Here is a 25,644-nt window from a genome sequence, read left to right as displayed (position 1 = left end):
TCTAAATGTTAATGAGAGTATGAATTTGGGGACTAGGTGGTAGCACAGCGGGGTAAGTGCACATGGCACAAAGCACAAGGACCCACATAAGGATCCTGGTTCAAACCCCGGATTCCCACCTGTAGAGGGGTCACCTCACAAGCTGTGAAGCAGGTATGCAGGTGTCTATCTTTCTATCCCCCTCTTTGCCTTCCCCTCCTCTCTGTTTCTCTCTGTTCTATATAATAATGACACAACAATAACAATAAGGGCAACAAAAATGGAAAAGAAAGAAAAAGCCTCCAGGAGCAGTGGATTTGTAGTGCAGACACCGAGTCCCAGTGATAACCCTGGAGGGGAAAAAAAAAAAAAACTATGTAAGGATCCCGGTTCGAGCCCCTGGCTCCCCACCAGTAAGGAAGTCGCTTCACAAGTGGTGAAGTAGGTTTGCAGATGTTTATCTTTCTCTCTCCCTCTCTGTCTTCCCCTCCTCTCTCCATTTCTCTCTGTCCTATCCAACAATGATGATAGCAATAACAACAATAAAACAACAAGGGCAACAAGAGGGAATAAATAAGTAAATATTTTTAAAAATATGAAATTTGCTTTAATTTGTCTAGACTTGAATTGTTTATGAAATGATAATCATCTGAATGCTTCAAAAAGGTTTTTCACTTTTTTGCCTCAGCAATAAATATTATTACAGATTTCCTTCAGACATTAGTAATTTAAGAGGATTTATAATGTAAGAATGAGAATGGACTATATGTTATATTAATTTAATGTTGAGTTTTCAGACATTTGGTAACTTGTAAATCTTACAGGAAAACCAGTCTATGTTTTATAGATAATTCTGATCAAGAATGTGAAAACTCATGAACAGAATTTATTTCCTCCAACATTCTGCCTAGGGTTTATTGAAAGAGGTGGAAGGGATAAGAGGAAATCCTGTTTATAACAACTGCTCCTACCTTTGTCTCCTCCCATAATGTTGAAATAACCTGGCAGGTTGGCAGATTCTGCAAGCATGAAACACTATGTTTGTACCTGCAAAAGTTACTCGATTCAAGCAGAGTTTCTTCCATTTGCAAGAAATATCCTATTCTTCCTTCACAATTTTGTGTGGTCCTTAACAATTTGCCAGCCACTTTTAAGGAGCTGCAAAGGAAAAATACACACTTATACTATTGTATCAGTTAATTTATGTTAGCTTATACTGTGACAACAAACAATTCCATCACAGTTTGGGCTCTTTGGAAAGTAAATTCTGAGTTGGTATGTACTGTACAGGGAGCTTATTAACCTCTGAAATGACCACTTTTTGCAAAGGAGAGAAAAGAGGCAATATTAGGCAGAGGGAAAAGAAAAAAAAAAAAAAGTCAAGCACCATTAACAACCTCAGCCAAGCATAGCAGAACTCGAGTGTTGAAGTGCTTGTCTGTTGAAAGGCCGCTCATTAGGCCTGAACCGCCGTGAATTGACTAGCCATTATTTGAGAGTCATTACCAGAGGCGAATGATCTTGGGTGAGGTAACTATAGTTAAACCTCTGTAGTGCTCAGCAGCCGAATGATGTCCCCTGATAGAGAGCCTAGCAGCAGGGCCTTCAGGTGCTTCCTTGAAGTTGTGTAGACAACATATTTCTGTATTCATCACAATTCTTTCTTGGAGCTGCTCAGCCAGTTTCCTCAAGTACATTTGTTGGATCTTCCTGGGACATCCTAGATGATTGCTGGCCTCAGAGGTATAACTGGTACTTACCTTGAGAGCTTGTTTGGAGGTTCTAGCAGGGGAGCGCAGCTACTCGTATACCCTCGACTGAAGACCAGTCCGTCTCTGTTCAGGAAAGGCCATCCTCTTCGACTGAGAACGCAGCTTCGGGAACGATGCACATGGAGCAGTGAGGAAGGAAGGGGACACCCGCCTAGGCAGCCAGATCAGCTGAATCAACCCTGGCGATCAATGGGGTGACAGATGTCGCAGCCAGATCGCCCTCACATCCATAACTGGTACTTACCATGTTCTTCCTTCATCGCTCTTATTTTCAGCTAGCACCTCTTCTGTTCTGAGTTCTGGCTCAGGTGTCTGAGCCCTTGTTCATCATGAACAAGTCTGGCTTATTGCACTTGCTCATTTATTGTCTCTTTGGGAAAGTCAATATGAAGAGACATCTGACTTGCCAGACATAGTCCCATGCTCTCATTTCTTTCTTTCTTTCTTTTTTTTTTTTTTTTATTGGCAAGGACAGAGAGAAATTGAGAGGGGAGGGAGAGAGAAAGATAGACACCGGCAGACCTGCTTCCCCACTTGTGAAGCATCCCCACCCCTTCATCTTCTAGCCTTTGCCCTTCTTCCATAGCTAGTTAAAATGGCTTTGAAAGTGACTGGGATCCATGTGGATTCAGTCGGCTAGGAAGGATCGTCAGTTTCCCCAATGAATGGGGACTCACGGGATGCACCACGAGAAGGTCGATCCAATGCATCCCATCCCCACCCCTACAGATGGGGAGCTGGGAGCTCAAACCCACATCCTTGCATGGGTCCTTGCACTTAGTGTGCTTAACCAGGTGCACCACCACCCGGCCCCTCCATGCTCTCATTTCATAATAGTGGCTCTACCTTCTTTGAGGGGCATTTTGCCGCTGACAGGGTTGTATTTCCTTGCCTTCTTCTTGTCCCTCAGGCAACTGAAGTGCCCAAGTGAAAATCGCTCTTTGTTTTCTTCTAAAACTTATTTTTTATAAGTTTTTTTCTTTATGAGAGAGAGAGGAAAAAAAAGAAGGAAGGGAGGGCGGACGATAGCATAGTGGGCTAAGCACACATGGTACAAAGCGCAAGGACCGGCATAAGGATCCTAGTTCGAGCCCCCGGCTCCCCACCTGCAGGGGGGTCACTTCACAAGCGGTGAAGCAGGTCTGCAGGTGTCTATCTCTCTCTCTTCCCACCCTCTGTCTTCCCCTCCTTTCTCCATTTCTCTCTGTCCTATCCAACAATAAAGACAGCAACAACATCAATAAAAACAACAGTGATAAACAAGGACAACAAAAGGGAATAAAATGGCAAAAAAAGAAAAGAAAAAAAGAGAAGAAAGGGAGAGACAGATTCAAACCACTGCTCGTCTCTGGCACACAGTGGTGCGAAGAATTGAACCTGCAGTCTCTGGGGCCTCGGGCATGCATGTGGGTGCTCTGACAGACTGAGCTATCGCTCCAGCCCTGCTTTACGGTTTAATGGGATGTTGTTGAGACCTCCCTTGCTAGTGTATTTTCCCTTTGGAGACTAGGACCAATTTAGTTTTTCAGTTCTGCAGAAATTAGAATTTTGGGAGGAGAAGCACAAAGTTTTCCGTTGTGTCACTGAAAGAAGCATATTTGGTGTATACGTTTACCATTCCTCCTGTGAGGGACATGGCTTTATTTAAAGGCCTTTAACTCTGGGTGTATCTAACACACTGGTCCTTCTTTGTGAATGACTTATAATCCTGTGACTGTGAATCAATTCCTATGCCTCCTTTCCTGTGAAGTATGTCTGCTGATGTATGGAATCTCTTTCTGGTTGATCAAACAATTCTTTTTTATTATTTTAAAAATAAATATTTATTTATAACAAAATCATTTCTTTCGACACTACATGTTTTAGACTACTCATCTGTTGGACATTTCTGTCATTTCCAAATTCAGAGGTCAGTTGTTGCAACTTCCTTTTTATTATCATTGATTTAATAATGCTAAACAAGATAAGAGGGGAACAATTCCACACAGTTCCCACCATAAGAGTTCTGTATCCCATTCCATCCATTGGAAGTTTTCCTGTTCTTTATCCCTCTGGGAGCATGGACCCATGGGGTGTGGAAGGTGGAAGGTCTGGCTTCTGTAATTGCTTCTCCACTGGACATGGCTGTTGGCAGGTCAGTCCATACTCCCAGCCTGGATCAAACAATTTTTCATTTAAGTATGACAGGAAAAAGCACTCATCTCCAGAATCCATTATCTTGTGGCATGGATTTCTCCTTCTGTGACAATTCCTGAGATAGTTTGCAGTTGATTCACCAAGAGTTCCCCCAGAGCACATAGCAGTTTCTCCCTCGAATGATCATCTGGCCCACCCACCACAATCCAGCACATATCCACTCCACACAAACCTCCAGACTTCATAGCATTAACACAAACAAAAGTTTAATTTTCTCTCATGATACTTCCGTGGTGTTTGGTTGGGAGGACGGAATCTACTTGTTATCACCATTAGTGACCAAGGCTGCAATCAAATTGCCTTTTATTGTCAATTATATGGCTCCTAGAAATACAAGTGCCACTTTAGCTTGCATTCTATTAGATAAAACAGTTCCAGCTTCTGGGAAGTTTGGGTGTGTACATTAAATCATGGGCCTGAAAGAAAAGAATTGGATCGTCGGTTGAAAAATACCAGTGTCTGCTACAAACACTGTATGTAATTCTTTTTAAACTTTTGGTAAAACTGAAGGTGATGACTTAGAGACAGTAATACATTTTTCACCTTTTACCACTAACTATGTTAAAAAACACAAAGAGCTTTGGAAGTTTGAATTTTATTATTTGAATTAGCTGGTTTCATTATTGCTAATTTTTATTACTTTAATGTTTCTGTTTTACAAGGGATTTGTGTATTTCTGGGTTGTTTTGAACAACCAATGTTATTATTACTTTGTTTTTATGAAGTTAATGCAGCAGTTTAGAAGATCTGGTTTTAACCCTAACTTTGCCATTTCTTGTATTTAAGGAAGTTGTCTAACCAAAAAAATGCTTATCTGGGAGTCGGGCGGTAGCGCAGCGGGTTAAACACAGGTGGCTCAAAGCGTAAGGACCAGCGGAAGGATCTCAGTTTGAGCCCTGGCTCCCCACCTGCAGGGGAGTTGCTTCACAGGCGGTGAAGCAGGTCTGCAGGTGTCTATCTTTCCCTCCCCCTCTCTGTCTTCCCATCCTCTCTTCATTTCTCTCTGTCCTATCCAACAATGACTACAACAATAAAAAGAAACCACAAGGGCAACAAAAGGGAATCAATAATAAATAATAAAAAAAGAAAGAAAAGTACATATCTATATATAGCAAGATGCTAAACAATATCTTTTAGAGTTGTTTGTGAATTAAATATTACATATATTTTAACCAGAGCATTGCTACATTCTGGCTTATGGACACAGAACCTGGGACCTTAGAGTCTTGGCATAAAAGTCTTTTGTATAACCATTGCCATTGCGCTCTCTTTCCTGGCCCTGTGTGGTGCGGTGCAGAGTTGTATTCCTGTTACCTTGTGAGTTTGTAAGTCAGTGTTAAAGCACTGCTACCACTTGTGAAGCTTTCCCCCTACAGGTAGGAGCTCAAACCTATTTTCTTGCCCATGAGAGTATATGCTCTAAACCAGGTGTGCCACCTCCCAGGCCCTCACTAAAGACTTTAAATAAATGTGAAGTCAGTTTCCTGTCATTAGAGATGTCCACCATTCCAAGTATACTGAAGCTTCCTCCACTATAGTGAGGATTAGTATATAATCTAGGTAGTGTGTTTGACAAAAGCAGGTGCTACAATACAGGTGAGGTTCTTGCCAACACAGTTTTTTTTCTCTTTTGTACTCTAAGTAGCTAATGGGTTATTTAGATTTTCCATTTGTTTCTAGTTTGCTTGTAACCAAAGTAATTCTCTTTTACCTAAAATAAAAACTATCTTTTTGCAATTCTTGATTACTGAAGTGATTTAAATATTCCCTATTGAAGATTCTATTTTTAGGCATTCTTGCACTGAAAATTATGGATTTTTTAAATTTTATATTACAAGGCTGTGAAATATGATTTAATGGTCTAAACTTTCTAAGGTGATTCCCAATATCAGCATTCATGAATTTTATTATATGAAGCTTGCTTTACTTAATAAAGAAAAGTCACTGAAATTATCCTCCGGTATGAAGTCTACCTGATTTATTTCATTTCAATTACCTTATAAAATATAATTAAGATTATTAGTGGAAATTTTAGGCAATAGTTATATTTAATAGGGAGTAATGCTAGTTAAATAACAATACTGAGGTTTGCTTTATGAAAAGTTAGCCAAAAGCTTCATAATTTTAAGCATCTTTACCTTGACCAGGGATTTTTTTACAGTACTTGTTTCAATTTATCCTCTCCCCCCATTTTCTTCTAGCTTGTGATGAATGGAAAATATTACCCAAACCAAATCTTCATAGAGATGTCAACAGATTTGGACACTCTGCAGTTGTCATTAATGGGTAAATAGCCATCCTAGCCACACATTTAGTTATTCTTTTACAAATGTGTCACTTCCATATATTTAACTGTATGTATTTCCTCTTTCCATGGAAGACATTTGGTTGTTCATTCTTGTTGTTTATTTAAGTACATTTAAGGAGAAGCAGAGTGGTCAAAGAAAAGTTGCTGAGATAAACCTTTTGATACTCATAATATACATCATACTAAGTGAAATCAGCCAGAAAGAGGACAGGACTGGCTGCTATAACTCACAGATGAATCATTAAAAAAAAAAATGAAGCAAGGCAGAATACAGGGGGGAACTTCAGTGGACTGTGTTCCATCACAGGAGATTAGAAGACTCAGAGTGGTGCTGGTGAGGGAGGGGCATTTGGTGGTGAGAAGGGATGTGGATGAAGACTTGAAGGTTGGGATGAGGGTGATGTGTTTTGACAGATGTGGAACTATATTCCCGTGATGACAACATTGTAAATCAACATTTCCTTAATAAAATGATCTTAAATGATTTTTTTCATAAGCCATCGTGCATTTCACCCACTTTTTTTTTTTTTTGCACTGATCAGATAATGAATTACTTAAGAAATCAGACAAATAATGGAAAGAGTAGCCCCATATTTCTATGTAGGAGGTCAAGGAAAATGAGAATTGCAATGTCATTCTAGTTCTGTCATAATCAGTTTTTGGCAAGTAGTCTCTTACTTCTTTAGACTTCATATAGACTAACCATATAACCATTGGAAATTTGTAAATCATATCATTAACTTACCTTACTCTTTTAACATAAATTTTTATATACGTATAGTAAATGAGTGTTTATATTATGTATTTACAATAATACACAGAACTTATATAGTATAGCAAATGTAATGTAAATTCAGCTGACACAAATAATCTGTTTCATTCAGTAGGCTAAAATGTTTATTTATAATGATGTTTGATAAGTTTCATTACCACTATTCTAATTAATTAAAATTCTCTAATGTGACTTTTTTAAAAAGCAGGTACAATGAACAATATAGCTGATAGCAGTTATATAACTTATCATAGTCTGTATGGAAAATTTATATTTGATTGTTTTTTTATGTAATACATTTTTCAAGAATTTTCTGACATTTGTACATTTGCTATACAACAATAATTTTGGAAATGAAAATTAATACTGTCTTGAGATAAGGCCAGACTCCTTTGCCACTATACTATGTCTTCAGTTTTTTCTAAACTGATATATTACATTCTTAACATTTTACTGTTGGCTGCCTCTATGAAAGAAAGGGAGGAAGAAAGGGAGAAAGAGAGAAAAGAAGGAAAAGGCAGGCATCCAATGCAGCTCGCAAATTACTTTGTACAAGGACCCATTTTTAAATCCCTTGTCCCCACCTGCATGAGGAAATTTCACAAGAAGTGAAACAGCTATCGGTATCTCTCTTTTTCTCACTCTGTCCCCTCCTTCCGTCTTAATTTTTGCCTCTATCAAATAAATAAATAAAAAGAAAAAAATTTGCTATTGGTATTTATTTTATAATAAAATAATAAAGCAGTACAAGCCAATGTTTTTATTCAAACATCATGATTCTAGTTAGCAATTTCAAAGTGTGTCTTCTTATCAACATACAGCTATCATTTATTTCTAAAAAGTTATTTCCTATCTCGATAAAGTGATTTTTGTTTTTCTAATTAAGTGAATGTTATATATAATCCTTTTTTATTAACAGCAAAATGTTTTCAAGACCGCTTTCTTAACAAATTTAGTTGACACAATGTGTACAATTTCATGTGGATCTTTTATAATTTAATAGTTTTGTTATATCTTAGATTGGTTCTATCTTGTACCTATTATAGGCCTTTGGGAGAGCCAGGTGCTGGCACACACAGGAGAGCCTACACATTACAGTGAGCAAGGACATGGGTTCAAGGCCCATGGCCCCTACTTGCAAAGGGGAGCCTTCACAAGTGGTGAAGTGGTACTGTAGTGTCTCTCTCTCCCTTTCTGTCTCCCCCTTCCTTCTCAATTTCTGTGCCTCTATCAAAAAGAAAATGGGAGAAAGACTTAGAGAGTAAGTCTATGGGACTGTTCTATATTATATATATATATATATATATTATATATATGGGACTGTTGAATATTATAATAATTCATCTAATACTTTCATATCATAATATATGTTGGAAATGTGACTGTGAGGGTGAGTTCATCATTCTTAACAGCTGAGTAGTATTCCATTATGTATATATCTGTACCTCAATTTACTTAGCCATTCATCTGTTTTTGGACACCTAGGGTTATTCTAAGTTTGAGCTATTACAAATTGTGCTGCTGTGAACACAACCCTTTTTGCTTGGGTGTGTTTGTTTCTGTAGACTCTGTCCCCAGTAGAGGAATTGCCTGGTCATAGAATAGGTCCATATCTAGCCTTCTGAAAGTTCCCCAGACTGGTTGCAGACACCTGTCTTGGTGAGATGAGAAACTACTCAGTGCCATGACTGTAGTATAAACCATGAACCTCCCAATAAAAAATAAAGGAAAAAAACAAAACAAAACGAAGCGAGACTGTGAAGAACGGTGCTGACATGTGCATTTATAAGTAATGTACGAATAAACCTATACAATGACTTCTCTTAGTATTGCTTAAGACTCTCCTGTCATTTTTAATAGGTCCATGTATATATTTGGAGGATTTTCTAGTGTGCTCCTTAATGATATCCTCGTGTACAAGCCTCCTAATTGCAAGGCTTTCAGAGATGAAGAACTTTGTAAAAATGCTGGTCCAGGGATAAAATGCATTTGGAATAAAAATCACTGTGAATCTTGGGAATCTGGGAACACTAATAATATTCTTAGAGCAAAGTGCCCGCCTAAAACAGGTAGAGTGTTTTCTCTCCTTCCTCACCCTCTTCATGTAATGTTTTTCTGTTTGGCTAGAAGTTGAAATGTATTCTGGTAATTTGGTAGTTTTCAGAAATTAAACATCCATTACTTTCTTAATTAAGAATTTTACTGTTTGAATTCATTAGCACTTAAAAATTGAATATTTACAATAGGCGTTCTTTAGTTTTTTTGAATTTTATCTGTAATATATGATACTAGTTATATCCTGTATGGCCATTATTTTACTATATAAATAAAATGCTTTCAAATATGTACTTTCTTTTCTTTTTTTTTTTTTTCCTCCAGGGTTATCGCTGGGGCTTGGTGTCTGCACCACACATCCACTGCTCCTATCATTTTTTCTATTTTTTTTTGGCTATGACAGAGAGAAATTGAGAGAGAGGGGAAGGGAAGATAGAGGGAGAGAGAAAGATGGACACCTTCAGACCTGCTTCACCACTTATGAAGTGACACCCCCCCCCCCCCCACACACACACAGGTGGAGAACCAGGGGCTTGAACCAGGATCCTTGATCTGGTCCTTTAACTTTGTACTGTGTATGCTTAACTCAGTGGGTCACCTCCTGGCCCCCTCAAATATATATTTTCTAGGAAGTACTGTGTGATTCAAAGTAATGAAGTAATTCTGCATTTGGTTATTTTGTTTATTCAACTATTGTCAAAGTAGACCACAAAGTTAAACATTTGACATAATTTTGAAGACTAATGTTCTATTTTTCATAAAAGTCTTGAGTCCATGCATCAAACTTATGAAAAATTCCTATAATACCTATTCATGAATGAATGATTTCCATGAAAGTATTTTCTTTAAATCTCAGGACTTTTATACACTGCTGGTCCTACAATTACAAGTGTATTTTCCAAGTTTTGGTAATGTGTTAATATTTGTGATACTTTTAAAATCATGAAGAGTGCTAGTTTTTACAGTCTTTTTTCCCTTTTCCCTATATTGCAACATTGTATTGAACTACTTATCTCATTTTTCCCCTCAACAGTGTGTTAATTTATTGACTATTGATGCTGTGTAGATTATATAATTAAGATAAGGGTATAAGGTATCTAAAATTCCATCATCATAATTAAACTATAAAATGATTTCATACAGAAAAACAGGTTGATGTTGATGGCCACATTTATGGTTTAAAAATGTCTTAGTGATTCTTAAATAGATGCTAAAAATGTGTGAACTAAGAAGTGTGACATTTTCTTTCCCATTCTTATGTGTTCTATTTCACATTTGTATTACAGCTGTCTCTGATGACAGATGTTACAGATATGCAGACTGTGCCAGCTGTACTGCCAATACAAATGGGTGCCAGTGGTGTGATGACAAGAAATGCATTTCAGCAATTAGTAACTGTAGTATGGTTAGTATTCATGTGTAGAAGTGCTGTCGTTAAAACAGGTGCTTTCAATATCACTAACTTACTTAGTAGTTCTGCCTAGTATCAAAGCATTTAGAAAAATCTGTTATCACTCAATCCTTGAGACATGATAAATTGAGTCTGTAGTTTGTTGCTTAAATTTGTCAGTTCAGATTTTAATTTGGACCTTCTAACTTTTACTTCCTTTCATGTATGAGACTAAGGAAATTCTTTTCAAAGCTTTTGTCTTTTTAAAGCTATAAGTACTATCATATTTGCTGATGAAAATATCATTTTATAGGTGAATGTTGAAATGATACCCATGGGGTTTCTGTTAGACTGGTACTCATATTGTTGCTACTTAGTGCCTGTTTACATATTTTGTGTAGAAGTTTATCTCAAGGTATTAACAGTGGCGGTTTTCCTCCTATCTGTCTTTAGATCAGTTCTACTCAATTGTAGGCTGTCTTATGCCCCAGGAAACATTTGACATTGGGTGGAGATATTTTTGCTTGACACAATTCTGAGGCTTCTACTTGCCTTTATGCGGTACAGAGTTGGGATTGCTGCTAAGATTCCTACAATCTGTAAATATATATCTATATATCTCTTACACACACACACACACACACACACACACACACACACACACACACACACACACACACCCGAACTCAAATGTCAATAGTGATAAGATATCTTATGTAGAATATTTTAAAATATATGTAATTAAAGTTATGAATTATAAGAATGAATAAAGAGAAATTAGTCTTTTATGTATATATCATCAAAATTTCACATATATATATTTTTCCTCCACTAGGGTTGTTGTTGGGGCTTGCTACCTGCCTGATGAATCCAGTGCTCCTAGCAACCATTGTCTCACACTTTTGCTTTCTTCCTGTTATTTGATAGGACAGAGATGAATTCAGAGGGGAGGAGGAGGCAGAGACAGACTCACTGCTTTACCACTTGTGGGTGGGAACCCCTGGGCTTGAGCCCAGGTCCATGTACATGGCAATGTGTGTGTTCAATTAAGTACAGCAGTGCCTGGCCCAAAAATTTCCCACATTTTTAAGGTGTCAACAAATTGAGAAAGAATGTTTTTTTATTTTTAGGATTCATTTATTAATATCAAAGAGAGAATGAGCAGGAGAGAAATTAGAGCACAATTCAGCTCTGTTACTTGGCAGTGCCAGGTATTGCCAGGGCGTATGGCATGAACGTGGTATGCTCTAACACGGAAATGTCCCTCAGACTGTAATGCCAGTTTTAAATAGTATTTATATGAGAGATCTTTTTAGTGAATTATATATAACTAAGTCACATGCACATAATTTTCAACTCAATATACATTGATTTTTCTTTTCCTGTAGTTTGTATAGCAGAAGCACTTACCTGCTTTTACAGATATAAGACATTCATAAATAGTAGAGGAAAAGGCTTTGGGTCCAGAGAGATAGCTCCCTGAATAAAGTACATATCTTGCCACATGTACAGCCTAGTTTTAAACTCAGGCACTCATGGGAAAGTCTTCACACACATGCACAGAGAAAGAAAATGAAAAGGGATTTAAACATACTGTTCTTTTTCAGTAATCAATCCTATTTCAAAATATTTTTATGTTTCTATTCTATAACAATATTTAAAACCAACATGGAGGAAAAATTTCAGTTATTCACTTATTGAGTTAAATGTTTTCGCTTTCAGTTATATTATTGTTGGTATGTATTTTCCAGTTCTGGAAGTTGGTTTAGATGTACTTTGATTATAATTGAGTCTTAACATTAAAGAGACATAACTATGCTTTGAAAATTTCAATTGTATTTTCAAATTGGCATGAATATTCATCTTATGGTAGTCACTTTACTAAGTGGAAATAGCAGATAAAATAAAGCATGGGAATAAGAGACTAAAACAGAGAATGTTATTAGTTAAAAGTTGTAAGCACATATGTGTAGGTTTAGTTTTGAACTTAGTTCTGTTTCATTTAAAAATTTATATTTATTTTCCCTTTTGTTGCCCTTGTAGTTTTTTATTGTTGTTGTTATTGATGTTGTCATTGTTAGATAGGACAGAGAAATGGAGAGAGGAGGGGAAGACAGAGAGGGGGAGAGAAAGACACCTGCAGACCTGCTTCACCAACTGTGAAGTGTCTCCCCTGTAGGTGGGGAGCCGGGGGCTGGAACTGGCATCCTTATGCTGGGTCCATGTGCTTCGCGCCACGTGCTCTTAACCTGCTGCGCTACCACCGCCTGACTCCTGTTTCGTTTTTTTTGTGTGTGTGTGTCTTTGTGTCTTGTCCAGTGCCATATTGTTTGATAGCTGTGTTTCACTTACCAGCATTCTAGCCAGCTTTATCTGCGTTGTTACAAATAGCAAGGTTTGGGGGTCGGGCGGTGGCGCAGTGGGTTAAGCGCATGTGGCGCAAAGCGCAGGAACCGGCGTAAGGATCCCGGTTCGAGCCCCCGGCTCCCCACCTGCAGGGGACTCGCTTCACAGGCGGTGAAGCAGGTCTGCAGGTGTCTGTCTTTCTCTCCCTTTCTCTGTCTTCCCCTCCTCTCTTCATTTCTCTCTGTCCTATCCAACAACGAATTGCGTCAACAAGGGCAATAATAATAACCACAACGAAGCTACAACAAGGGCAACAAAAGAGGGGAAAAAAAATGGCCTCCAGGAGCGGTGGATTCAAGGTGCAGGCACCGAGCCCAGCAATAACCCTGGAGGAGGGAAAAAAAAAAAAAACAAATAGCAAGATTTATCTTTTTTCTAGATGAGTAATACTCCATAGTTAACATATGGATACCACATATTCTTTTATCTGATGGTCATTTGTTGATTAACTGCTAGGGGCTTTCCATGTCTTAACTTGTCTTGTAGTTTTGTTTCAAATCAGGAGATGTGGTACCTTCATTTTCATTCTTTATTTGTCAGGATATTTTGTCTTTCATATACACTTTCAGATTTTTTTTTCTATTTCTGTGAAAAATGCCATTACAATTTTGATAAGGATTGTAATAAACCAGTGTTTTGTTTTAGGTAAAATTCTAATGTTAACAATGTTAATTGCTTTGATCCATGAGCTTAGAGTGTCCATTTCTTTGTACCTTTTTCAATTTCTTTCAGAGTGTGTTATAATTCTGTGTATAACACATCCACTTCCTTGATTTAATTATCTATAGGCATTATATTCATTTCAGTATGAGTTTAAATAGTGTTTTCTTCTTGGCTTTCTGATACTTTGTTTCTATATAGAAACAGCAGTTTGTACATTACTTTTGTAGTTTGGAACTTGTCTATAACTCACTTAGTAATTCTAATAGTTTGATGGGGACTTTAGGACATGATATGTAGCACATCATGCCATTTGCATGGGTGAGATAAAGGAAGTGAACAGATGGCGCTCAATTGTGATTTGTTCTTTGATGTAATGTGTCTTTCAGCCAGTTTTATCAGAATGTCTGGTGATATGCTAAACCAAATGCTCACAGCCCCAGGAATATCTATGAGATCTTAGTGTCAATGATGCCCTGTTTATTGATAGTCATATTTACTGCAGGCTGTGTATATGCTTTTCAGATATTTCACATCAGCTTAATTCTCACATATTTTCCTCTTAATTTTATATCTAGATATATTAGAGTGAAGATTAGTAGAGTAATGGTTATTTCTCATGTCTGTTTGCTAATGTGAATTTGTTTGATTAGACCAAAAATTACCTGCCGTGTTTCAGAATAACAACTTTGTTCTGTCATTGACTCTGCTGACCCTGTGTGTGACTGCAATATATTTTCATCTATTATACTGGTTCAGTGTCAATAATAACTGTACTGTCCTTAATGAAGAGTGGCATTTATTTCCATGGTGACATTAATGTTACCATTGTTATTCTAAAGACCAGCATTAATCTCTTATTCTTTCTCTTGTTCTAAAATCCTATCTAGTTATTCTTTAAGTAGATCTATAAGTTATTTTATCTATTAGATGGTTCAAATAAATTTATTTCTTTTAAACTAGCAGTGAATGTTTGGAGGTATCCTCTAATAATCATGTAGAATAATGTTTTCCTGCTATCTGAAAACAAAATATTACATCTCAGACAAATATAAGGTTGGCATCTCCATAATGAAAATGTGGTGCCTGACTAATAGATACAAAGTATTTTGAGATTTCATATTTTATGAGCTTTTTCAGGAAATAAAGATAAATGCTGTCTATGAATTTTTAAAAATCTGTTACTTTATAATATATGTAACTTCTTTTTTTAGTTTCTCAATTTTTCACTTTCCTTTTTTTAAAAAAATTTATTAATCTTTTTTCCCTTTTGTTGCTCTTGTTATTATTACTATTATTGTTATTATTATTGTTATTGGATAGGATAGAGAGAAATGGAGAGAGGAGGGGAAGACAGAGGGGGAGAGAAAGACACCTGCAGACCTGCTTCACCGCTTGTGAGGCAATCCCCTTGCTGGTGGGGAGCCAGGGTTTGAACCGGATCCTTATGTGGCTCCTTGCGCTTTGTGCCATATGCGCTTAACCCACTGCGCTACTGCCTGGTGCCCCCATGTAACTTGTTTTAAAGACAGTGCACAAGGACTCAGGCTCAAGCTCCCAATCCCACCTGTAGGAGGAAGCTTTACTAGTAGTGAAGAAGTTCTGCAGGTGTTTCTCTCTTTCTTTCACACTATAACTCCCCTTCATTTTTCAGTTTCTCTCTGCCCTATCAAATAAATAAATAAATAAATATTTAAAAAATTGTTTTAAAGAGATTAACATCTTTGGAATGGAGGTAAATGTAATTTATGTAACAATGCATAAGTTTATGTAATAATTGATTATTTCTCTTTACAGTATCTAAGAGCAGGAAATTATTCCACCTGCTTTCATACTTCATCTAACTTAATTTTAACCGTTAGTTTTACTGACCAAAAAGAAGAAATAAATCTGTTACATGACAAAGCCCAAGGAAAGCATTTACATGTAGAGGAATAGAAAGGTTGAAGTGGTGGCTGGGCGGTAGCATGGGATAAGTGCACATGGCACAGGGCGGGTCTGAGGACAGGGCTCCCCACCTGCAGGGGGGAGTCGCTTCACAAGCAGTGAAGCAGGCCTGCAGGTGTCTATCTTTCTCTCCCCCTCTCTGTCTTCCCCTCCTCTCTCAACATCTCTCTGCCCTACACAACAATAGCAATAACAACAACAAGGGCAACCCAAATGGGAAAAATGGCCTCCGGGAGCAGTGGGTTCATAGTGCAGACAAGGAGCCCCCGTGATAACCTTGGAGGCAAAAAAAAAAAAAAAAAAAGGTTGTAGAGAGTCAGGAACATGGTGTAGCATTAGCGAATATGTACTTTCCCCACTAGAGTTTACTCTGGGGGCTTGGCACTTATAGGAAAATTCTACTGCTCCTGGTGGCCATCCCCCTTCTTTTTCTTTCTAGTAGAGACAGAGAGAAATAGGGAGGGAGAAAAAGAGGTACAGAGAGGGAAAGAGAATGAGAGACACTTAGAATATTGGCTCTACACCTGGCTCTAGCAGGAATTAATTTTTATGCGGCTAGATTTATATTGATAGTATTTGTTGTAATGTAAGTTAATAATGAGAAATACCTTCACACTGGTTGGAATCTGTGATGCACTATCAGCGAAGGTTCCATGTTATGTCTGCTTTAATTGTTACCTTTTTAATCTCTTTTTGCTGCAATTAGATGAAATATAATTCCATGGCACAGTAGAGCTGATTAAAATGTAGCATTTGCCGACTTTTTGCAGTCTCAGTAAAGGAAATATTACAAATGGGGATAGATAAAACAGAAGTTAATTAGAACCATTATTTAGTATCTATGAAAGTAAAACCAGTTTGAGTTATTGAGGAAAAATACTATAATGTATTGTATTTTGATTAAACACCTCCTTAATTTATGCTATGAATCACATCTTCATTTCCAAGGAATAATTTTATCATGACAAAAAGTCTCTCATGCAATCATTAAGAAGAATGGCTTTCTGATTTGGCTTTTTAAAAATTAAATTAGAAGTCTGTTATCAGATTCAATGGTTTTAAATGGTTTATATTACACAGATTCTGTTTTATATTTTATAATTTGTGCAATTTTTCTATTAAGCATATACTCCTGCTCAAAGAATCATAGTTTATCTAAAAATACAAAAATAAGAAGGATTTGATTTAGAACAACTGGATTTGGGATTAGAGATCCATATTTTAAAGTCCACCAGAAAAAAAGTAAATAAGATAGGGGACCAGGCGGTGGTGCACTGGGTTAAGCATACATGTCATAAGGATCCTGGTTCAAGCCCCCTGCAGGGGGTCAATTCACAAGTAATGAAGCAGGTCTGCTGGTATCTGTCTTTCTCTCTCTATCTCTGTCTTCCCCTTTTATCTCGATTTCTCTCTGTCCTGTCCAACAACAACACAACAAAATGGAAAGAATGGCCTCCAGGAGTAGTGGATTCATAGTGCAGGCATCAAGCCCCAGCGATAACCCTGGAGGCAAAAAAAAAAGTAAATAAAATTCACCAGATGATTTATCTGTACACAGGAGCTTAAGAAATTATACAAAGATGAAGCACTAATCTGATTTATCTTAATTTTCTAGTCTGTGAAAAACTACACCAAATGCCATGTGAGAAATGAGCAGATATGTAACAAACTTACAAGCTGTAAAAGCTGTTCACTAAACTTGAATTGCCAGTGGGACCAGCGGCAGCAAGAATGCCAGGCTTTACCAGGTAAACATTTCAACTTGGTAAGCAGGACTTAAAAGATCATTCCATTTTCTAAAATTAATTTGATAAATAAAACATTAGTATTGTGGGGAGTCGGGCTGTAGCGCAGCTGGTTAAGCGCAGGAGGAGCAAAGCACAAGGACCGGCATAAGGATCCCGGTTCGAACCCCGGCTCCCCACCTGCAGGGGAGTCGCTTCACAGGCGGTGAAGCAGGTCTGCAAGTGTCTATCTTTCTCTCCTCCTCTCTGTCTTCCCCTCCTCTCTCCATTTCTCTCTGTCCTATCCAACAACGACAACAACAATAATATCTACAATAATAAAACAACAAGGGCAACAAAAGGGAATAAATAAAATAAATAAAACAAACAAACAAAAAAAACATTAGTATTGTAACTGAAGGAGTATTATTTCCACAAGAGGCATTTAAAAATATTTATTTATAAAAAGGAAACACTGACAAAACCATAGGATTAGAGGGGCACAACTTCGCACAATTCCCACCACCAGGTCTTTGTATCTCATCCCCTCCCCTGATAGCTTTCCTATTCTTTAACCCTCTGGGAGTATGGACCCAAGGTCATTGTGGGATGAAGAAGGTGGAAGGTCTGGCTTCTGTAACTGCTTCCCTGCTGAACGTGGGTGTTGATAAGTAAATCCATACTCCCAGCCTGTCTCTGTCTTTTCCTAGTGGGGCGGGGTTCTGAGGAATAGGAGCTCCAGGACACATTGGTGGGGTCGTCTGTCCAGGGAAGTCTGGTTGGCATCATGGTAGCATCTGGAACCTTGCGGCTGAAAGAAGGGTTAATATATAAAGCCAAACAAATTGTTGGCTAGTCATGAACCTAAAGGCTGGAATAGTGCAGATGAAGAAGCATTTTTATATCTGCTTCTAGGACTTTTTAAAAACATTTAATTAATTAATTTTACATAGAGACAAAGAAATTGAGAAGATGAAATGCAGTGGGAGAGAGAAATAATGAAAACTCAGATTAGCACCCAGATTTAATAACTGTCATTATAGTTACATATTTACTTTGTTATTCAAGTGCCTTTAGGTTTTTAAAATCTTGTGAGCTGTTTTTTTGTCATCTGCTCTTTTTAAAAAGTTAATCCAATTTTCTTTTCACTCGCAGTATTATTCTTAGTAGACCCTTTCTTTTTAAGTACTTAGAACTAATTCCTTTAAATATAAAAGTATGTAGTGAATGTAGTGAAATGTAGTGAAAATGAAAAATAATGTATTTATGGAGCCAGTATCATCTTCTGGTGGTTAAATAAACTGAGACACGCTTATTATATTGCCTGTTTGAAGCTGGATAGCTTTGTAGATGAGTGTAGCTACTAGCTGGTTGTTTTAGCTTTGTTCACTCTTGCCTTTCACATTTTTTTTTATCATGACTTCACCACTTCAGGGTGTCTTTTACAGATAGAAAGAGACAGAGTCAGTGCAGTGGGTTGCATGCATGACTGAACAGGTGAGCTGTTTTGCCAGCCAGCCAGCCAGCCCTTCTTATTTATTTATTTATTTTGATCACTGAAATAAAATTGAAACTATGCAATTCCAAAAGTATTAGAAGATTCTACATAAAATTCATTTTTTAAAAAATATTCCCTTCTGTTACCCTTGTTTTATTGTTGTAGTTATTATTGATGTCATTGTTGTTGGATAGGACAGAGAGAAATGGAGAGAGGAGGGGAAGAGAGAGAGGGGGAGAGAAAGATAGACACCTGCAGACCTGCTTCACCGCTTGTGAAGCAACTCCCCTGCAGGTGGGGAGTCAAGGTTCAAACTGGGATCTTTAGGCTGGTCCTTGCATTTCGTACCACGTGGGCTTAACTAGATAGTAGGCCTATTTTAGTTATATTCCAAAGGGTCCATGACTGTACTAGGTTTTTCCTGATCCTGACCTCTGGTATGTAGGTGGACTGAAGTTATTGTTTGGAGAGATGATGTCATGGCTGGAAAAAGGGCTAGAAAGCTGGATGAGGGAAGGAGTCGCTCTCAAATATGAGAAAGGTATATAAATATTGATGGATTCTAGACTCCATCGATTTGATCATCTTTACTATTTTAATGAGAGAATTCAAGAGTGCTCTGCCATCCATTGAGTTGACTTGTTTTTTGTCCTTGTTGCTTGCATGTACTGCTGGGTATTGAAACCATGGTTTCGTGTATCTAAGGAGGTGCTGTGCCTGACTCAGCCACTTTATGGGTCCCATTTTATTTTCTGTTTTTGAGAATTCTATTTTTGAGATGCTGATGTTGATGCTGATGTTGTATTTAGGAGACTGAAATAAATGAACACATGTGAATGCTTTCTTTTAGTAATCTAAACATTAATTCTTTTTTTCTAGCTCATCTGTGTGGAGAAGGGTGGAATCATATTGGGGACGCTTGTCTTAGACTCAATGCCAGTAGAGAAAACTATGATAATGCAAAACTTTATTGCTATAATCTTAGTGGGAATCTTGCTTCATTAACAACGTCCAAAGAAGTAGAATTTGTTCTGGATGAAATACAGAAGTATACACAACAGGTAACAACGAAGTTTATGTATAATTATAGAAATGTGATACTAGTTTCGTAATTATGAGCAGTTCTCTTTTTTTGTACACGTTATCTTTATGAAAGTGGAACTTATTTTAAAAAGTGAGTTAACAGAGGACTCATTCTGAATGTGTGTTTGATAATTTTTTTTTTTTTTTTTTTTTTTACTTAAGAAAGGAGACATTAACAAAACCCTAGGATAGGAGGGGTACAACTCCACACAATTCCTACCACCCGATCTCCATATCCCATCCCCTCCCCTGATAGCTTTCCTATTCTTTATTCCCCTGGGATTATGGACCCAAGGTCATTGTGGGATGCAGAAGGTGAAAGGTCTGGCTTCTGTAATTGCTTCCCCGCTGAACATGGGCGTTGACTGGTCGATCCATACTCCCAGTCTGCCTCTCTCTTTCCCTAGTAAGGTAGGTCTCTGGGGAGATAATGTTTTTTAAATTGCTTTTGTAAAGTTTTACACAGGAAACCACTACATTATCTTACCAGGAAGTCATCTTGTGAATAAATGAACTAAAAAACTGCATATAATTTAATGATTTGTTTTGAAATGTGAAGCTAGTTTGTCACTTGAGATAGGTCTTATTAAGAGCATTGTCTAGCACATTCATTGTATTTGTATGTGTTTATATATATGTGTGTGTATGTATAATACATAGTATTATGTTATTTTACTATTGTTCTAGCTATAGACTAACTAGCAGTGTTTAAAGCTTAGCAGGACTAAAGTATGTTTTTATAGTATCTGGAAGAAATACTTGAAAATAATTTTTTTTTTCTTGAGAAAGTCATGGAAATTATTTTTTATAAAAATGTAATAATCTTTGGAAATAGCATCAAACTCATTTTATACAATGTTTTAAAAGGGCTTTGCAGTATTATTTTCTGTTGTGATAATAAAATATAAAACCATATATTATAGATTAAGTCTAATTCTAAAATAAAGTCATCATAGATTTTTATGTTTTATTTTTTTCCACCAGGGATATTTCTGGGATTCCGTGCATACCTGCAAGATTCCACAGTTATTATTATTATTATTTTTTTCAAGATAGAGAGTGAGAGTCAAAGTGGGAGAGAGAAAAAGAGAGGGAAGGGAAGACATCATAGTATTGCTCCACCACTTGTGAAGCTTTTTCCATGCAGGTGGTTCCATGTGGTAGCAGGGGATTAAACCCGGGTCATCATGCATGATAAAGTGTGTACTTCACTGAGTGAATCACACGAGAATTTGAGAGAGAGAACCTGAAGATCTCTCTGGTATACATGGTGCCAGGGACCCTGCTTGAATTTCATTCCTGCAAGTCTTACAACCTCAAACTGTGCTACCTTCCTATCTACATACTTTGTTTTGAAAATAAAATTAGAACTGAATAAGGTAAATAATAATAAGACTAAAGGCTCTGTATTGGCACTGGTCTCCTGTTCAAGATATACACTCACATTTAAACTTAGACATACTATACTAAGTAATGACATCCTTAGTGACATAACTTGTATATAAAAAGTGCCTATTCATTTCTCATTCAGTTATCAACTTTTAGAACTATAGAAGGCCAGCTTTCAAAAAAATAACTTTATATTTTTCTTTGGTCATAGAGCATGTTTGATGCCCTCCCATTGATATATATATATATATATATATATATATATATATATATATATACACACATATACATATACATATACATATATATATGTATATATGTATATATTAAACATTTCAAACATAGTTTACTTATTTTAATGAGAGAGCTACAGGGAAAATTACACAGAAAGACTAGAGCACTGCTCAGCTCAGGCTTATGGTGGTGCTGGGGATTGAACCTGGGACCTTGCAACCTCAGCCTCAAAAATCAGTTGCATAACCATTATGATGTCTCCCCAGCCAGAAAATATATTTGGTTTTTAATACTTTAGCTTCTCTTTAGATCATATAAGTCTTTTGCTTTTTAGAATATGTATGTCTTACTTCTTGTAGTATAACTTTGTAAAGCTTTATTTTAGAAGTTTCAGAGTTCAATATTTCTTGTGTTGCTCTTTTTTTTTTGGTGGCTGCTATTTAAAAATAATAGTTTGGATTAAGAATTCTTTTCATGACAAACTAGATTCACTGTTTGTGGACTAACATGTCCCGTATTTGAATAATGCTTTGTTTTGCCAGAAAACTAGGATTGAACAAATATTAGCAGCCTCACTCTTACGTGGGGTTTAAGGAATAAAATTAGGGAGGATGTGAGGGTGAGCTGACTGGGCCATGTGTCACTCCTCGACCCACAGGGTTGATTCTGCTGACCTGGTTGACCAGGCAGGTGTTCTTTACCACCCCATGTGTAATCCTGCTTAAAGAGGACAGCCTTTCCAGAACAGAGATGGGCAGGTCTGAGGATGAAGGTATAGGAGTCCTGTGCTCCCCTTCTAAAGCCTCCAGACAAGCACTCAAGAAAAAAAAAAAAAAGCCAGGGAAAGTCAGGATGAGTCATTAACAAGTGCACTGTACCTGTATATCTGGGCCTACTAGAAGGGGAAGAGTCACAGTGCTCAGCAGACTGCAGTGGAGGGAGAGGAGCTCTTTGGTGGAATCTAGTTACTCATATTTTGGGAAGATGTGAATTTATACTCCTGAGTTAATGCAGTCTTTCAGAACAGGATTTCATCAGTAAAATGTATCTTTAAAGAAAGCATTTCTTCCTTGGCAAATAGATATGGACAAATTCATTCTCTTTTAAGAGAGATCTCGGGTCAAGCAACCATTTACTTAAAGGAAATAGCTAATGAAATGTTACTAGGATTTCTCGTGTGCCGAAGTCAAATTTCATAATACGGTAATTCGTCTTTCGAATTCAGCTGCCTGTCCAGTTCATTTACTGAGTATTAGTTACCTTAAATGTTCTATAAATTGCTTCATTTGTCTGTTCCTCTCCCCCTACCCTCAGATTCTTATGATAAAGGAGGAAATTGTATCTCATTTTAAATGACTTATCTTTATAATAGAGCAGAAATATGCAGTGATGATGTGAACCAGTCATTAATCTGAAATATCTATGTTGGCTAAGCACTTGCTGTTACTATTATGGATTTTAAAATTTTGCTTTTTTGTTGTCAAGATACATCTCAGAATAATGTATGAAATATGTGGTGACCACATTGTAAAGTGGTCTGTGCATTTTCATAATTAAAACTTTATGACGTACTCTCTGCCTCAGGAATTAATACTGGAAAATGATAACCACTGATCAAGTGAATGTCTGTTAAAAAAAATTTGTCAACTACCTACACCTTGTGCATGGTACTCTGCTAGGTGATAGGAAATCCTGTCATGAAGGCGGTGGGTAGATAGCGTAATGGTTATGCAAAGATACTCTTAGGCCTGAAGCTCCAAGGTCCCAGGTTCAATCCCCCGTACCACCATCAGCAAGAGCTGAACAGTGCTCTGGTTAAAAAAAAAGGAAAGAAAGAAAGAAAAAGAAATCTTGTCATGAATATTTATTAGACTTCATTTTATCCCAGAAGTATTTGTTGAGTACTATTTGTGAGACTTGTTCTATGTATACACTTTATAAATTTTTAGGTTTGTGGCTATTTTAATAAATACCATCACTACATGATGTTTAGGTACATGTGCATGTCTGCCTTCCCACGCCCACTGCAGCATTAGTCACAGTGGGAATCAGTATAAGTGTTCATCATATTGGCGATGAATGGATAAGGAAGACATGTTATACCCATTCTATTATATGCATGCAATATGTAATGGGGGAAATTTCATGTTAATATATCTTGGAATATTGCTTAACCTTCAGAAACCACTAGCTCCTGCCAGTTGTGATAACATGGGTGAAACTGGAGGACATTATGCTAAGTGAAATAAGCCAGACACAGAAATACAACATGATCTCAGCTGTATGTAGAATTTGAAACAGCTGAACTCCTAGAGGCAGATATTAGAATGGTGGTTGCTGGAGCACGGGTGGCAGGGTTAGGGAGTGAGTCGATACTAGTCAAAGGGTCTGAAGTTTCAGTCATACATAATAAATAGATTGAAAGGGGTAACGCATAGCACTGTTACTCGTCTTAATCTAGATGAGCTACATGATATCAAACAATAGCCCTAGAACAGGGCGTGCTAGTTTGGCAGAGCCTGGTAATTGCATCAGACTTAAACCTTTATTAGCAGAGGTTCAATTCCTCTCTCTAACAAAATATTTATAATTAAACTCCTAGCCATAATTGCCCCTTTACTTTTAGCAGTGGCATTCCCTGCACTAACTGGATGAAAAGTACTAGGATATGTACAGCTATGGAAAGGGTTATCATAGGACCATATGGAGGCCTACAGCTAATCACAAATGCAGTTAATTTTTTCATTTAACATGATTCCTTCAAACTCCATCCATGATGAGATGAGGAAAGTGACTTCATCATTCTTTTTTTTTTTTTTTTGCCCCACCCCAACTTCATCATTCTTAATAGCTGACTAGTATGCCATTGTGTATATATACCACAACATTATTAGCCACTTACCTGATTTTGCACACTTAGGTTGCTTCCAAATTTGGGTTATTAAAAAGCATGCTTCTGTGAACATAGGTATACCCACATACCCTTTGAATGGGTGTGTTTGTTTCCTTAGGATGTGTTTTTTTTTTTCCTTAGGCCATATCCCCAGGAAAGGAATTGCTAGGTCTTAGGATAGGCCCATTTCTAGTCTTCTGAGAATTGTCTGGACTAACTACTCTCCACAGGGGTTACTCACTGACAGAACTCAAGTAACAAGAACAGAAAGGGGAAACACAAATTAAGACGTAGGCTGGTTTGCTGTATTGCAGCAAAGTCAAGGACTCTGGGGAAGGAGGACAGTGAGAGGGTTGGATGTGTGTGTATGGGGTGGGGTGAGGTGGGGTGGGGGTGCTTTTTACTGCTGGCATATGATTATGGAAAAGGACTTAAGTTGGGAATGAGAGTGTTTTGCAGATACCTGTCATTTCCGGGTGGGAAATTGTATCCATGTACCAATATGTAAACCATTAACCTGTCAAATATATATATTTCTTCATTAGAGAGCCCTTATTACCCCTTACATTTTCAGTTTTAGTATCTATCCTAGCCCAAATCCTAGCCTTAGCCTTAGCTTGAACCATATGAATTCTGCTCGGAATAAGCCATCTTTGTTCTAAGCTTATCAAAGAGGCTGGAGGTGGTAGAAACCTGGCAGATTTGAATCTGCTTCTTTGAATATGCAATTCAGTGTGGTGTTTCAACAAACAAACAAAAAAGCTATAACCTCTGTCTTTAGATTTACAGTCTAATGATTAAGCTTGTTACAGCTGAACAGTTCAGCTCCCTCTAACAAGGAACCTAGCTTATGCAGGAGCCTCTGTAGACCTAGCCATTTTCTCCCTTCCTCTAGTGGGTGTATCCTACGTACAATCACCTTTATTACTATTATTATTATCATTACAAAACTCCCAGCCATGTATCAAATGTATCAAGTGCCCTTATTTGTCTGAATCAGTATTACTTACTGCCATCTGCTACTCTCACCACCTATTTTAGAGGAAAGAATAACTATATTTTTAACAGGCTGTGCTCTCAGTACTACCTTTTCTGATCCTTCTGAAGGAGGAGATCCAATCTTGTATCAATACTTACTCTTCAAACACCCTGAAGTAGCAATCTTAATTTTACCTGGATCTGGCATTATCTCACACAACACAAGTACGGGGGGGAGGGGGCATTTGGATATAGAACCCATAATATTCATTGGGTTCTTAAGCTCTCTTGTGTGGGCCCACTTTATGTTTACAGTAGGACTTGATGTAGACACAGGAGCATACTTCACAGCTATAATCA

General features: G+C 37.4%; 1 protein-coding gene across 4 annotated transcripts in view; it reads left to right on the top strand.

Annotated features, from left to right (window-relative positions):
* Nucleotides 1-25,644, top strand: part of ATRNL1 (attractin like 1) — a 700,209-nt gene that overhangs the window by 105,541 nt on the left and 569,024 nt on the right. For all 4 annotated transcript variants that reach the window (XR_009544641.1, XM_007519967.3, XM_060171225.1 and 1 more), the window contains exons 11-15: nucleotides 6,149-6,233; nucleotides 8,888-9,096; nucleotides 10,369-10,487; nucleotides 17,101-17,233; nucleotides 19,587-19,768. Coding sequence is in view for 3 of the 4 variants with exons in the window: in XM_007519967.3 (XP_007520029.2) it covers nucleotides 6,149-6,233; nucleotides 8,888-9,096; nucleotides 10,369-10,487; nucleotides 17,101-17,233; nucleotides 19,587-19,768 (728 nt within the window). In the remaining variant the exon portion in view is untranslated. The remainder of the gene's footprint in view (nucleotides 1-6,148; nucleotides 6,234-8,887; nucleotides 9,097-10,368; nucleotides 10,488-17,100; nucleotides 17,234-19,586; nucleotides 19,769-25,644) is intronic.

The sequence above is a fragment of the Erinaceus europaeus genome, chromosome 14, assembly GCF_950295315.1.
Source record: "Erinaceus europaeus chromosome 14, mEriEur2.1, whole genome shotgun sequence".
Taxonomy (NCBI): Eukaryota; Metazoa; Chordata; class Mammalia; order Eulipotyphla; family Erinaceidae; genus Erinaceus; species Erinaceus europaeus.
This window is presented reverse-complemented; position numbering and strand designations above follow the sequence as displayed.